This window comes from Artemia franciscana, unplaced genomic scaffold (genome assembly GCF_032884065.1).
Source record: "Artemia franciscana unplaced genomic scaffold, ASM3288406v1 PGA_scaffold_131, whole genome shotgun sequence".
In the NCBI taxonomy this organism is placed as follows: Eukaryota; Metazoa; Arthropoda; class Branchiopoda; order Anostraca; family Artemiidae; genus Artemia; species Artemia franciscana.
In genome coordinates, this window is record NW_027062626.1 from 728,629 (window position 1) to 745,764 (window position 17,136).

At 34.7% G+C, this 17,136-nt stretch overlaps 1 protein-coding gene across 3 annotated transcripts in view; it reads right to left on the reverse strand.

Moving 5' to 3' along the window:
• Positions 1 to 11,384: 11,384 nt before the first annotated feature.
• The window catches only part of LOC136041296 (stomatin-like protein 1), a 34,474-nt gene continuing 28,722 nt past the window's right edge, over positions 11,385 to 17,136 (reverse strand). For 2 of the 3 annotated variants that reach the window (XM_065725908.1, XM_065725909.1), the window contains exon 8: positions 11,386 to 13,652. In XM_065725908.1, coding sequence (XP_065581980.1) covers positions 13,492 to 13,652 — 161 coding nt within the window. In that variant the 3' untranslated portion in view covers positions 11,386 to 13,491. Of the gene's footprint in view, positions 13,653 to 17,136 lie in introns of all 3 variants that reach the window. The other variant, XM_065725910.1, reaches the window with a different exon arrangement.

Sequence of the window (17,136 nt, forward strand, 5' to 3'; positions counted from 1 at the left end):
TTTATTATTTTGTCCGGGAAATGTTGTAGGGGATGGGGGAGAATCGGGAAACGAACCCTTTCCCGGTATTTTAGGACTATCATAAATAGGACTAGGACGATGCGATCACTCCTGGGGAAACAAAACAAACAAATAAACATGCCTCCGTGATCTTTCTTCTGGCAAAAAATGCAAAATTCCACGTTTTTTAGATGGGAGAGTGTACTATTACATTAGGATTCTCGGATACGCTGAATCTGAGGGTGCGATTTTCGGTAAGATTGCTTGACGTTTAGGGGACGTTTCCCCATTTTTTTCGAATATCAGGCAATTTTTTCAGGCCCCTAGCTTTCGATGAGTAACATTAAACTTAATAAATATTACATAAATGGAACCAGCATAATAGGCCAATTCTTTTCATATACATATTTATATAAAAATTATGTTGTTAAAGTTTCGGTTATTATTGAGCAGCGCCGCTCCTTTCTTACTGTTCGTTACCGCGAATTATGTGTTCATTAAAGGTGAAAATTCAATGTTTTTAATTATGGAACTAACAAAAATTTATAAATGCCAGAAATGAGTAAAGGTCTTGAACGAGACTGGAAATAGATCAAGTTAATTTTCTTTTCCTCTTATAAATTCAAGGATTCTTTCGATTAATCTCAGCCATAATGCTATACCTTTCGTCCAGTTAATATTTGTCACTATCTTTCCTAATTTTAGTTATTTCCTGTGTTCCTACATCAGAAATACAGCAACCTTTATGTACCTTAAATAAAAAAAAACTAGTTTTTTTTTTAACTGAAAGTAAGGAGCGACATTAAAACTTAAACGAACAGAAATTACTCCGTTTATAAAAGGAGCTGTTCCCTCCTCAATGTCCCGCTCTTTAAGCTAAAGTTTGACTCTTTCTCTCAATTCTACTTTATTAAACAGTAAAAAACTTTAGCGTAAAGAGCAGGGTGTTGAGAAGGGAACAGCCCCTTTTATAAACGGAGTAATTTCTCTTCGTTTTAAGTTTTAATGTCGCTCCTTACTTTCAGTTAAAAAACTTGTTTTTTTTTTAATTTAATTTCTGAGCGTTTTTGAATTAACGCATGTTTGATTTTGGCTCATATTAATTCTTTTTTTGGCTAAATGGCTTTCTCTTAGTTTTGATTAGACGATTTTGAGGAAAAAGGGGTGGGGGAGGAGGCTTAGTTGCTCTCCAATTTTTCGGTTAGTTAAAAAGGCGACTACAACTTTTAATTTTTATCGAACGTTTTTATTTGTAAAAAATATTCTTTAAGAATGACCCTTGAATCAAAAAGTCCGTAGAATAAACAGATGAAATTACTATAAATACTTTAGCGTAAAGAGCGAGGTATTTAGGAGAAGAATCCCTCATATGCGTAATAATCTCTATTCGTTTTAAGTTTTAATGCCGCTCCTTACTTTCAGTTGAAAAAACTTTTTCATATTCATTATTTCTTTGTTTTTTAATGACAATGCTAGAAAATCCTGCGCCCCCTTCATTGAATTTCTTTTCCCCCATGACCTAGGTGGGAGAGGGTCTAGGTGCCCTCCAATTTTTTTGGTCACTTAGAAAAGGCACTAGAACTTTTGATTTCCATTAGAATGAGCCCTCTTGTAACATTCTAGGATCACTTGGTCGATACGATGACCCCTGGAAAAAAAACAAAAACAAATGAACACGCACCCGTGATGGTTCTTCTGGCAAAAAAATACCAAGTTCCACATTTTTGTAGATAGGAGCTTAAAACTTATAAAGTAGGGTTTTCTGATACGCTGAATGCGATGGTGTGATTTTCGTGAAGATTCTATGACTTTTCAGGGGTGTTTCCCCTATTTTCCAAAATAAGGCAAATTTTTTCAGGCTCGTAACTGTTGATTAATAAGACTAAATTTGATGAAACTTGTATATTTAAAATCAGCATAATAATTCGATTTTTTTAATGTATCTCTTAGTATCAAAATTCCGTTTTTTAGAGTTTCGTTTACTATTGAGCCGGGTCGTTACCACGAACTGTTTGATATATATATATATATATATATATATATATATATATATATATATATATATATATATATATAAATTAGAATGGGTTAAATGAAGCTAAGGAGTGAAGCAAGTCAACGAAACATAATCTCGTCTCGGATCACCTCAAGGCGATCTCAACTGGAAGGATGTGAGAAAAACATTGTCTATTGCGGATTAGGGACCAAATGTATACCCAAATACCTCTTTAACGAACTATAACAAATAATTATCTCGTTAACAAGCGACTAAATCAGTAGTCATATATCGGTCACATATACATGCACTCGACTAAAAATCCGATACTTGAGAGTTGATTTAATTCAGAGTGGAGATCAAAAGTTGGTTTCCGATAGTGGTTCGTTAATTAATTTACTCGTTAACAAAACTTCTATTCGGCCTTATGAACTACTACTATAAGTTTTGTGTGCCTATCCAACGTAAACTTCGCGTAGAGCCCTGTCAAACCAAATAGAGTTAGCAAGATCCTCGTTTAAACGTTGCTTATATGATTCCGTGGGCAAGTGGGCATTCTGTCTCTGTGTATCTGAGAAAATTCTTCTAGGTAGTATATACAAAATATTTGGGGGAAATGATGGTTTTTTGTATTAATTTCTGATTGCTTGTAATTTCAGATTGAGCAGAAATGGCTCACACACTTTTTAGTTTCTTAGCCAATGAAATCTCCTGCATTGTTTTCATTGTTGAGATGTATTTTACCAAGCTTTTCTGCTTGGCATAGTACAAGAGCTATATGAGCGAAATCACCAGTCGATGTCAGAGTGTTTCATCTTGCAAAAGACCGTGTTGATTTTAGACACAAATTATGAGATTCTATAATGGGACTTGCGAACAAGGTCGTATCCAAGGGAGGGGGTTTACGGCCCCCCTCCAATTTTTCATCCGAATCGAAAAAACGTAACAAAATTGCATATAAACAACTTTGATATGTTCTTAAGTTTTTATTGCAACTTCCTTCGTCTCAAACAAAAATCCTGGATGCGCCCTCGCTGGCGAGTAAATGTGCCCATGACGAAATATTATAGTTGTCAGCAACAGCTTTTTTACTTTGTATTTTCTTGTGATAGTTGTCTCAGTTTGAAAAAGTACGGGCAACCAAAAATCGTTCAAAAGGGAACGATTGAAACGTTGCCCGATTTTAGCCAGTTACATACTCCTTACAAGTATGAAAAAGTACATGATTTTGTTTAAAATACTTAAAAACCTTTATCATGGCATCATCTTGTTTTCGCAAAACTTCAAATTAGCCTAACACTCAAAAGCGGTCAAGACAATAGCCATAAGCGATTACTTGAGTGTTTGGTTAAAATTAAGAATTTGCCAATGGGGAGATATCTGTTTTCCACTTGAATTGCAATCTAAAAAATGTATTATTTACTGTTCTGTTTCAAGTAGCTTAAGTAAGGTGCGATGTGGAATAATAATAAAAAATTCGAACGTTTTTTCTAAGCGACTTCTATCTAAAATAAAGAATTTAAAGTCATATAACTTTTTTGTTAGTTTTTATTGCCTAGTTTTGAACGATTTGTGCACAAAAGGTAATATTGTGTTATCAATAAATTCGCTGCACAACAACACATAACCACTATATTATGATATACAGAACCGTCAAGTGTGAAGAGAGGTGAAGTCATCGTGGTACAAACCAAAAACGGGCCAAGTTATAATTATTTTAAGTATGCGAATTTACGTTACAAACTTAATATTTTTTTTTTTGTATATGATAAAAACATTTTTTGCTTGTTTAATCAGATCCATTTAGACATGTACAGCCTTGATTTTTTTTTGTCTTAAGTTTGAATTATTTGCTCAACCTTTAAGAAAATTTATCCAGGAAATGTTGCAAAGAATTTTTTGCTCCCATTACCCAGATCATATTGATTTATATCAGTCCCGTATTGCTAAAAGCAAAAAAGAGAATTGACTACGAACTTTACCCCTGGCACCCAGTCTCTGCACCTTGACGGCCCAGACAATACATAACATAAAAGAAAACCTCAACCTTATTCCTAAGTAGAAAGCCAACTTTATTCCTGAATAGAGAACCTATGCCTCATTTGCAAACAATTGAACATTACGAGCTAAATAATGTTCATTGTGTCAAATTCATCAAAATACACATTACTGATAGTTTCTTGAAACACTCTTTTCAGAATTAAGACGGCAGTATAGGCAATTGACCTAATTACTTAGTGGAAAAGTGATACTGCACTTAAAACAGTGTTACTGGCAGAATAAAACATATCACGATAAGATGCAATGGATGACTTTGTTTAAATACTGACTACCCAGAAATTAGGACTAGTCGTTCACGTCTTTTACTTAGCAATGCACAATGAATTAAATACAGAACAATAAACATATAGACATAGGCGAAAAAAACTTCATAAGGACTCTAGTTTCTCACAAAATCAAGTATGCAATATGTAAACTAGGCAAATTTTTATGAAACGACAATACATGCGACAATTAACTAGTTACAACAACCGTTGACAGATAAACGATAAACATTATAATTAATTGGGCAGAGCACCTACACACACCCAGTTCAAATGAGGAGGAAAAGACAATCTCAAAATTATTATGCAAATAGGTGGTGGGGGGAGATTAAAGTTAAAAAAAAAAATCAATTTTTTCCTGAATTCAATAAAAAAAAAATCAAGCCTTCTTTATAGCTGGTGACCAAACATGAACAGATGGTCACCTTTGTCACATGTTGTCATGACATGAACATAACAGTCATGACATGACATGTCATTTTCATGACATGAAATGAAAATGACAATTGAACAATTTTTGTTTTATTTTGTAGCCGGTTGTTGGCAAGACTGTCAACTGGCTTTGTAAGCACCTAAAACATCCTTTTTATCAACTTAAAAAACAAACTAGTGACAAATCATCGGGCGAAACAGTTCTAGATAAAACCATTCGATTTTTATTTAAATAATATCCCAGATGGCAGAGAAATCCAGACAACGCTTAAACGTAACTTTAATGACATTTGTGTAATTACAGACTTACGTAACGAAAATACGATGACGCTGCAAGGATAATATTGTTCAAATAGTAGCCTATTAAATGATGTGACTAGATTTTAGGGACTAGAATGCATTCCTTTTTAATATGTCCAACCCGTATTTCAAAGTACATTTTATCTCACAGAAGGATGAACATAATTCTGACTTCAAATTGATACCATCGGGGGCATCAGAAGTCCGCAATTTTCACAAATATATACAGTAAAGCTTAAAAATCGGGTTAAAGACCATAACTCAAGCTTTCTTTTAGATATTTTTTTGTAGCATAGATCGAAACACAACGGCATCTTATAATAGGAGAATGGGATAAATACAATATAATGATGGTTTATATAAGAATTTATGTTGGCTTTCTTTTCGCTGGCGTTTTTAATAACATAATTTTTTCGAGTAATACATATATTAACATTAACAAAAGGTTATATAGGTCGAACTTGTAACTTTTATATGTTAAAAGCCTTCTAAACGCAGACCAAACGCTAAACCAAACTCCAACGCAGGTGAGAGAAGAAATTCCCTTTTCCTGAAATTTTGTGCGTTGGAGTTAAAGCTTTCTATGATATTAGGGAAGCGTAAATGATACGGGAGTACTTCGTAATTGGTCTATTTTTGAAGAAGCAGACGACCGTTTCAAATACAAGTAACTGAATGATGAATAGGATTCATGTTTGTTAAATCTGAACTAAAAATCGTCCATTGTTGTATCAGAAAAAGAAAGGAAGGAATAAGAACAAAAAAAAAATTATGGGAAGAAAGAATAAACCAAAGGATATGGCAAATCAAGAGTATTTAATTTTGCTAGATATAAAAGGAAAGTTGGAAAAAGGTAAAATAGAGACTTCAGGTACTAACTGAACAAGAAGATTGAATATATTTAGAAAAACTAAAGTTGGTTAAAACTTTCACAAAACTTGAAGGTAACGAAATAAAGGGGAAGTACTTTGTCTCCACTGCCAAATACAAATATGAAAATCCTAAGTCACTAGATACATAAGAAACAGAAAAATACAGGTAAATCGAAATTTTTCTTCAAAAAAATTAAAAAAAAATCAACGCCATCTATAAGAATTAACACAATCACAGATTTAGAAGTTTTTAAAAGAAACAAAATAAGTCTTACATTTATTGCTGGACTGGAAAACGGCTCGGCGTGGTATATTATTTTTGATTCTAGGGTTTGATATTTTTTTTTTGGGGGGGGGGGCGGTCTAATGGTGCGTTTTACCTGGGATGCAGGTAAATTTGGATCCACATCACTCCCCTAGAGTGATGATGAGGCGAAATGGGGTTGGTCCAAATAATGAGCAAGGACAGGCCTCCATGTATACAATATTTATTCCACAAGTTGTACCTATGGCTCAAGCAGGCAAGATGATCACCATATATAACAACTCTAGCCCCCCACAATAGTCACTACAGTCAGCATCAAATTTATGTCTCACCAGACTCTCAAAATAGATTCATTGCTCCAGTCCCTACATCAAATTCATTAGAATTTTGAATTCAATAGATGAAAATTATCCACCTCTTCCCTAAGATGAAGCCATGAATTTAGGTAGCGCAAACTCTAAAGAATTGGAGGGTATCATAAACTTTCCTAATATAGGATTATCTCATGACTTAGGAAAAGAAGCCAAAAGAGCTATATCTCCAACCCTCCCTGAGGAAAACAATATAGTTGCAAAAAGTTGCTACAAAACTCCTCCAAAGTACCACCCAAAAAATAAAGGAATCCAGATTCTTGACAGATTTGACAATAGAGTTATCTCGTCTAGCAAAAATGAAACAACAATCTTGCCTATGGAAAGAAAAAAACACTTTAAGCCTAAAAGAAGCCTTGAAACCTGAGCATTGTGAATTTGAACAGAACAAAGATGAAAAGAGAGTCACAATACTCTTCCAACTGAATCTACTGTGGCAAAAGCATTGACAATTAAGAAAAAAGGCGAAACGGAATTCCAAGCAGAGGAATTTAAACCCAGATATCAAGGAGTAACAAGAGGAATACATAAAGAAATCATTGAAGAAGAGATTAAAAGTGATCTCGAATCTGAGTCTAATGCATCAGAGAAATCTGTAAAAAGATTTAATAGAGAAACAAAAAAATTAGAATATAGCCTATCAGTTTGTATTACCCTTGAAAATAATGTTTTGGCCTTAGCTATGGCTATATGGGAGAAAAAGAAAAGTTCAGGAATTTCAAAGGCCTATTATCCAGTGCTTCAAGTGTCAAAAGTATGGGCATATGCAGGCACAATGCAGGGCAACACAACCAGTTTGTCACAGATGTGCAGGCCCTCACCAGTCAAAAGATTGTGCACCTAAGAAAGTAACAGGAAAAGAAGACAAACTTCAAAAGTATAGGTGTATAAATTACAGGGATAACTGTTCTTCTACTTCTGCCTTGTGTAGGGTGAGAGATCAAAATAAATACATTTTAAGATTATCTCAAGAACAAAATATTGGCTTCAATATGGCTTCCATAGCATGTAGATCCTTTGCAGATGCATTAAATAAGAAAAAGGCCATAGAAATCAGTGAAGAAGACAAAATTCAAAAAGACATTCTGACAAAGCTAGCGATTTTTGTTTCAACTGCACCATAAGTGGTTGACTTGAGGGACTGGGAGTTATATGAAAGGGTCCAGAAGTTATGCTCTCTTATGAAAACATCATTCAATGAGAAACTAAAATCAAGCGAAATTCTAAAGCTAATCAACATGACCCCTTAAATGAGAGTTTTATCATTCAATACTCAATCAGTCAAAAGAGTTAAAAAGACTTAATTGAGAACTTTGCAACGAATAAAGAAATTGATATCGTCTGCCTACAAGAAACATGGCTGACAAGCAGAGACACGTGTATAATGAAAGATTTCCACATAATTATTAAGGATCGAGAAGAAGGTAGACGAGGTGGATTGATTACCGCCATTCAAAAGACAGTGTACCACTAGGTGTTGAGTTTTGGGTCAGTAGTAAATCAGAAGGTGGAAGTGTTGTTGTGTAGAGGTTATAGATATAGAAAACCAGCACTGATATTAGCTAATGTGTATAACCCAGAAGGAAGCAATATGGATTTGGAAACTGTTTTTAATTTAGAAAAAATGCTGTAAAACCAACAGAAGAGTTTTTAATAATAGGCGATTTTAATGCTCACTCTGATATTTGGTGTGGTTGTGGAAACAAAAATGGTAATGGAAATGCATTGGAGAAGATCCTAAAAGGACAAGAAATAATTCTTTTAACACCATACGGGTTACCCACTAGGGCAAATCCACATAGGGGTTTATATTCAACAATTTATTTAGTCTTTGCATGTGGTAGAATGGCAACCAAGACAGCTGTCACATCAGAAATAAATAGTGACCTCATCAGTGACCATTTTCCTGTAATTGTGGATATTGATGGCAGAATTGAAAGCCCAAAAATTGATGACCAGGCAAGGTTCATATTCATAAACACTAATTGGAAAGAGTACAGAACGATTCTGGGATCTATTGAACTGGAGAAAGAGCTCAACTCTTTTCAAAACATAGAGGATAAAATGTAAATTCCAACAGCTCCTGCTGGAGACAGCAGAAAAAATTATCCCGCAGAGCAAAAAAGGGAAGAATAGTTACAGAGAAACTATATGGTGGAATAACGAATATGAAAATACCAAGGAAGCAATGAATAGGGCAACAAACAACTATAATAAAATTCTATCTAGAGAGAATTACATTAAGCTAAAGCAAAATTTGCAAGAGCCGCAAGTGATTCATGGACAAAGTTTGTAGAGTTTAAAATTTTAGAGATTTATATGAGAAAGTCTACAAATATATAAAAAGAATGGGTAGTAGAAATAACCCTCCAAATTTAAAGACCGCAGTGCAATTTAATGGAGATCTAATATTTGATGACAGGAAAAAAAAAACCGAAGCAGGAGTTTGGCACCTAAGACAGACCATAGTCCTTCATTCTAAAATATTTGCTAAAGCCAGAAAACTAGCAGAGGAGGAAAGTAATGAACCATATAACTTTCCTTTCACAGACGTAGAACTAGAAGCTGTGTTAAATAAATTGCCAGAAACATCCCCAGGGCCTGATAGAATCCATCCAGTATTATTGAAAATCTTCCAACTAGATGGAGACAAGAACTATTAAAAATAATTAACATGTTATGGGAAAAGGGAAGATTTCCAGATTGTTGGGAAAAAGGCATTGGTGCAATGGCACTCAAAACCTGGTAAAACAATTTAGTGGAAAAACATCGGTTTGTAACACTACTGCGAGTTGTAGGAAAGATACAAATAATTTAGTGGAAAGTCACCGATTTAACAGGTAGGAAATATCTATGAAAGACTGATCAAAAAAGGTTGGTTTACAGAGCTGAAAAAACAAAGATTTTTCAGGATATTCAAAATAGATTCCAGCAATGGAAACGCACAACTGACAGTCTTCTAAGTATTTTGAGAGATTCAGTTTATGCATTAAATAACAGGAAAGTCATGCTACTTATATTTCTAGATGTTAGAGGTGCATTCGACAACGTTGTTCACAGACAAATATTAAATGGACTTATAAAAGCAAACATCCGTGGCACACTGATCAAGTTTTCAATAGAATATATGTCTGGCGGAGAGGTTGCTGTACTTGTTGGAGAGTCAAAATCAGAAAACAAGTTTCAAATTAAAAGCGGAGTTCCACGGGGAAACGTCCTTGGTCCTGATAAATATGTGAACACGACATTCCTATTAAAGATGATTCATGTAATGGCTGCGTTTTTGCTGACGACAATATGACTTGGACTGTCCAGGATACTTTAGAGGAAGCTGAAAAAGAAGCCTAACAAATACTTCTCCAAATAGAAACATGAGCAAGTACTCTAGATATAATATTTGAACCATCCCAAGCAAAAGCCATGGTAATAACACAGAGGAGAAATACGAGACCACCTGTTCTGAAATTTTATGGAGAAAATATAGTAATAGTAAAAGAATACAAAGCCCTGGGGATAATGCTGGACAGCAAGATGAGATGTGCCAAACATATAGAAAATCTGAAAATATCAAGTCTTATAAAAATAAATCTTATGAAAATGATGGCAAGGGGAAGGTATGGAGCTAACCGAGCAGTGATGAGAGAATTGTATATTGTATTGTATAAGATTAACGACGCTTCTTGACTACTAAGGTCCCTGCGTCAGCCCTGCTGCAGTGCATTGCTGCAGCATGATTCGATCTCTGGGTCCCGTATTACCAAGCTAAGGTCAAATCCACTGCGCCACCACAGGGCAAAAAAAATAATAAAAAAAAAAAAAAAAAAAAAAAAAAAAAAAAAAAAAAAAAAAAAAAAAAAAAAAAAAAAAAAAAAAAAAAAAAATGTTGTGCTTTGAGGGTTTGAAACTGAGTGCTCCATATTGGAAAGCCTCGTCGTTTCCCCTACACCAGCACAAGGGCAGAATTGTATATTAAGTATGTACAACTAAAATTGAATATGGGGCCACTATATATGGCAGTGCAAATAAAGGTCAGCTAAATAATCTAGAAGTTATACAAAACACAGCTATAAGGATTGCTTTTGGCGCAGAACAGACCACACTAATTCCAATCTTGTTAATTGAATCTGGTAAAGAAAAACTGTCAACAAGAAGAGATGTACTATTACTTAAATATATTCAAAACCTATGGAGATCAGATAAAAATCACCCAATCAAGAAACATTGTCAAACGTGGACTATTCCACGCCATGAACCCCCAAAAAAACTAAGGAAACATCTAAACCCATTTGAGAAAGCAGAAGCACTGATGAGAAAAGAAGGTTTGAATTTCTCTTTTACTAGAATATTATGATATAAGAAACCCCGCCACAGCTTTGGATGCAAATACCTTGTACCATAGACAAAATACAAAAAAAAAAAAAAAAAAAAAATGAAAGAAATCCACTATCCAGAAAAATGGAATTTATTAAACTTATCACAGAAATTTTCAAAATTTCTTTCTAATATATATTGATGGATACAAAATATAAGGAAAAGGAGTGGGATCTGCTGCTGTTGTTCCTCAGAAGAACTTTGTGGCATCCAGATCTCTAGGAGAATACTCAACAGTCTTGAAGCAGAAATTAAAGCAATAGAGATAGCACTAGGTTTAATCCACAAGACCACAATAAAGGAAGGGAAGAAAGTTTTCTATTTGTAGTGAATCAAAAGCTGCTATAATAAGCTTGCAAAATTTTATTTCAACCCAAAACCAAGAAGTCAGTAGTTGTTACAACACACTTCTTCAATTGCTCCAAAATGGATCTGGAATTCAGCTAGTATGGACACTAGCATATGTAGGTATACAAGGCAACGAAATGGCTGATAAACATGCAAGAATAGCAGCAACACAACCCCTGAATTGTGTAGAGGGAGATGAATATAAGGAATTGAGAGCAATCAGAGAAGGATTGAGACAAAGAAGATTTGGAATTTCGAAGGATTTAATCCACAATCAGCCTGTAACCCAGAAAAAACATAACCACGTTGACAGTTGACTCCAAGTCTACAGTGTCAGCAACTGTAATTTGTTATTCCATTTTCAATCAGGTCATGTAAGTACTAATTCTAGACTATTTAGGATAGGGAAAGTTAATAGCCCTGCTTGTAGAACTTGTAATTTGCAGAATGAGACTGTACATCACTATTTAATTGGCTGTCTTTCTTATCACAGACTTAGAAGGGATATGAGAAGTTTATCCCAAAGAGAAAAGCTAGGCAGTCTCAATATTAGTCTTATGCTAGGGATAGGGATCAATTATGATGTTATAAGAATAGAAATGATCATGCTGTTTTTGAATTATGTGAAAGTAAGCGGTAGAATGGATGATTTTAGCTAGGATCTTACATTATTAAAAAGAAAGAAAAAAAAAGAATATTTTGACATGTTTTAACGTTAGGGAATAACTAATGAATAGGGTAGATTGGAATTTACTTGATTGTTCTCAATTTTTGCCGTGTGTTCTTTCTGTATTAACGTTTGTTTTATTTATGAAAAAAAAGAGAGAGAGAGAAAAAAAAGAGATGAAGTTTGTTTCAGATCACCCCGTCAAGAAAGAAAAAAGTTCAAGAAAATAAAGAAGTTCAACTTAACTCTAACATGCTTCGAATATCATTGACTTTGCTTTGAATCAAAGTAACACCAAACGAGCATTATTTTGCGATGTTTACCCAATCATGCTATTTAGCCATGTTGTTGAGCTTAAATGTTCCGATATTTATCAAGGGTGAGCAAGCTTTACGTTAAAATTACACAAATAGCGGAAGACAAAAGCACTTCTAAATTCTCTAACACTAAATTTAGATACAAGCTCGAGAGGTTACAAATAATTAAATTGTCATCAACAATAGTAGCCGAAAGGAGGTATAAAAGCATTCCAAATGCGATTCTATCAATGCAGGTGGGCTGTGATAATTAATTGTGCGACACATGCCATTTGGGTCGAATATAAGTTATGTATTTATGGTGAGTAAACACAGCACGAGGAATCGAATGGTGCATTCATAATTGTCCTATCTTGTACCGTTACGAAGATAAAAAAAAAAGACATACGCCAGTTTTGACAGAAGAAGATTATCATATGGAGCTATAATGATATTTGTCTTCTTTTTTGTTAAGAAAAAAGGAGACATACTCCAAAAGTGAATTAATTTGAATTCTCTCAAGATACTTTTGACAGAAGGGGATAACAATTATCTATAAGAAAAAGGAGACATACGCCATAAAATCGAATAGTTTTCGATTCGCTAGGAATATTCAATTCAATTTATACGGGTGAAAAGAGCATAAAAAGTTGTTTTAGAATATGTTCCTTTATCTTCATTAGTTTCATCCTTCAAAGCGACCACATCTGACAAACTTTTTTCTGTTTTTAGTTCCCCTGAAAAGTTACAAGAATGGCTTATACTGCACTTTTAATTATCAAAGCCGACGTGTATAAAGTAAACCTGGAAAATTTTGGAGCCACTCAAAAAACCCAAATTGAAATCTTTGAAATCTTATTATATTACGCCCAGAAATGCTAAAGATGAACTGGACACACTCTCAAAATTAGCGTAACCCACAAAAAAGCCAGGAGCGTATTCGCAAACATGTAATCAGAATTTAATTAGACAGAAAATTTCAAACCTTTATCTACCCATTATTTTAATCTTTTTCAATTCAGCTCAAAAATACATTCCAGTTTTAGTTTTACAACAAAAATATCGAGAACCTAAGGAAACAATTTTTTGTGGCTTTTTTTCAATTTCAGGTAACATTCAATTTTTGAAGAATGTCATAAAACATATACTCAAATTTATGTGTGGATATCTATTTTTGCCAAATAGGTTTTTTCAATATGAACGCATTCAAAATGCTTATATTCCTTCCGTGCTGAGTAGAGGTAGCAGTTCAAAGGAACTCTATGAATTTCTTAAGGAGATCAACATCGCCACTTGCTTGAATTTGATTCGTCAGAATGGCGGTCGTTGGTGAAAGTGTCTTAGACAGGAGACCTAGTGCTGTTTCTTCACTGCATTTTAATTGAACATTATATTCCTCTGCCATTGGCACTAGAAAAGAAATAAATAATAAAAAAGAAGTAATGAAATTTGTGTTGCCGTTTCAAAAGTGTTACAGACAGAAGCACCATTAAATTTATCCGAGAGATGGGGGGGGGGGGGGGGTAATTTTTTCCAAACAGTGGAATGAAAAAAAAGAGAACTTTCTAAAAACTAGTGAATTCTATTGCCTAATATTCTATTAACCTTTAAATTTTGAGTGTTGATAAAATTCCAAAATCTTGGAGATGGAAAAGCAAGTACGCAATATGGAGCAAGGAGATGGAGAAGCAGCAACAAAACAAACGTTTTAAAAGTGTACTCTCAAACTGATAAAATTCTGCATACTTTAGGCCTGTGCACCATTTCAATGCGCGGACGACCCATCTCTGCTTGTGATAGCCAATTTTTCTGACATAAAAATCTTCTCTTACCAGCTACGGGTCCAAGAATTTGCTTTGGATGGGACCCATACTGTCGAAAATGACATAAAAGGGTAAATTAGGAAAATATGGGATAGCTTAAAATTGTAGCTTAGACACTTCTTGCTATCCTGGAAAACAGTTGAGTTAGGTTATGAAACTTTCAGAAACTTCTGACACTTCTTGCTATCCTGGAAAACAGTTGAGTTAGGTTATGAAACTTTCAGAAAAGAATCCAGGTCCAAAAATATTGGAGCCGACTGGACCTGACAATAAAAAATGGGTAAATATAGAGCAGTTTATATTATTGACCTATGGATATAGTGAATCTGCCCCTCGATGCCTTTTCTTATGATCTTTCCGAAAGTAATAATCGCTTTTGCGCAAATTCACTTCACCTTACCGTTAAATACCAATTCAGGGTATATATTTGCACATGGGGGGGGGGGGAATTTGCACGAGAATTGCACATTCGTTTGCACGAGAATGGCCTTCATACAACTCAACTGAATGAATTATATTCCCTTATGTTTCTAGTGTAGAAAATAATTTTTTTTATATAGGAACAGAGCCTAAATAAATATATTATTGTTTTAACTTGCCCGTTTTTTAGACTTGCATACTGTCCATTGTGTATCAGTTGTATTTTAACCTTTATTGTTCTAAAGGGTGTTATAGAGGTTATGATTCTGCAATTTATTATTTAAACACTGAGTCAATCACTATTGTATTTAAGCCAAATAAAGATTTTTTCAATATCTAAATATATCCGAATCATATTTTTTTCTATATGTATCTCCTAAGATTAAAAAATCGCCAAATACCTTGCAAAGTCACCATAAATTCTTAAAAAAAAGAACTTAAAAATAAACACGGTAACATTCAGGCAATATATATTACTTGGCCTTCAGTCCGTACTTTCTCAGAAATGACATTCCCCAAGGAGAAAACGTATTTTTACAACAAACACGCAGAAACACGGTGCATAGTACAGATGAGGGGTGAAAACCCACACAGAGTAGTTGAATGAAAGCAAAATAAAACGCTGCACCTTTATTTTGAATGGCTTCCCAAGGAGAGTTATCCCCGAAAACCCATCTTATAGTTCCTTCAAAAGGAAGTTCAGCAGACGCAATTCAAGGGGAAAATTAAGATAAATCGTCAACTAGGGGCTTACAGGGCCATAAGTCAATTAGCTGCTTGGTGCCATGAAATGTGTCCCAAAAAAAGGAGAATTGGAAAAGAATGTGCAAACCTTAAGAATTTCAAAAAACCAACAAAGATTCTTACCATGTTTCACGTTGGCAGAGAAATCTTAAATAATAGCATTTCATATAACATTGCTCCAACTTGGAAAAGCAATGTTCTAATTCCTCTAGGATTTTCTAATACGAGTTAAATTCTTATTCTCAATGCTACAATTATAACTAAACACTTATATTTAAAACTAAATGACAGAAAACTTAAAAACTAAAAGGCTGAAAAATTCTATTTTTTGGATTCCTATTCATATTTGTACATTTAAGGGCAATGAATTAGAAGTAGAGACATTTTGTACCATTTTTAGTTTTTAGTAGTATTAACTCTTTCAAAAAAAAAAAAAAACAATATATTAGCAACACGATTTATTTCAATCATTGTGATATTATATTTATATGGTGGGATGTTGTTTTTAAGCAAAAAAGTACTTGTTTTGTTTAAGTTCTTGTATTATTTGTTAAGTAATAGACAAAGAGAATGTCAAATTACAGGCATAAGAAAACACTATAACGTACTCTTTTCAGAGGATAAAAAAAAGAAACAAAGCCATGCAAAAAAAAAAAAAAAATTACAAGTCTCCTTACCCGTATCTCACTCTAAAGAAAAAAAACTTCTCCCGTAAGTTCCAACTCGATACCCTCCTTACTTAAGATCGGAAACCACCCGGACTACACAGGTACTTCGGGTAAATATTAACTTCATCTACCGTTATATTGTCTCACGCGATGAGCGAGGTTGGGGTGGCGCTTCGCAGCCACCCCAAGCTGTTGGGGTGGCGCTTCGCAGCCACCCCAAGCTGTTGGGGTGGCGCTTTGGGCCTGGGGGGGCTTTGGACAACCCAACCCCCAAACCCACCCACCACCCCGCGCGTAAGTCGTTACGCGCCATATTAGTTACGCGCCATTGTAGTTGTGTCCCTGTGTCCAAAATGTGAATATAGATAGATATATATATATGTTTTTAACTACGTAAAAGTTGCGAATATACAACATTCTTCGCTGTCCCATTGTCTGAGCATATAAATAGATTGTCAGGTTTACCGACTCTTGAACATGCAACATATAATTGTTCATGGGAAAAACAATCCGTATTCAGATCTATACCTCATTTTTCTAATGATTGCCCTTGAGCTTTGTTGATGGTGATTGCTAATCGAACATTCCCTGTGTCCCCGTCGTCATTTATATATCCCCCTTGTGCCCCCCGGCGTAGTTGTGGCCCTGTGTCCCGGTCGTCATTTATATTCCTTGTGTCCCGGTCGTTATTTGTGTCCCGGTGTCCCAGTCTGTAATTTCTCTTTGAGTGTCCCGGTTGTCATTTATATTCCCTGTGTCCCGGTCGTCATTTGTGTCCCGGTCTGTAATTTCATCAGTTGACGAACATGACGTCAGTCGACAAACAACTTCATGACGACATACAGCTCAATCCTTATAATGACGTCAGTCGACACACAAACATGACGTCAGTCGACAGACACACAAACAAACAACTTACTTTTATATATATAGATGTGAAGTAAGATTCTATTCTGGTTGTTTATTCTTATGAAAATGCTTGTCTACGTTTATTAACAATTTGCTCTATTGCCAAAAATAATGACCGTCAGGGCATTGAACTGAAAAACTTAAAACAAGTCTTTCATCTAATTTCTTTTCGATACCCACCCAGGGATTCCAATGTAGCTGACGCTCCTCTTACTGACACATCGCCCTAAATATTTCATTTTATGCAAGATCAACTTCTGACATCTGATAAGGAGATCAACTATAAAGCATGTCCTCCAAGGTATGTGGATCAAGTAAGTGTCATAAAAT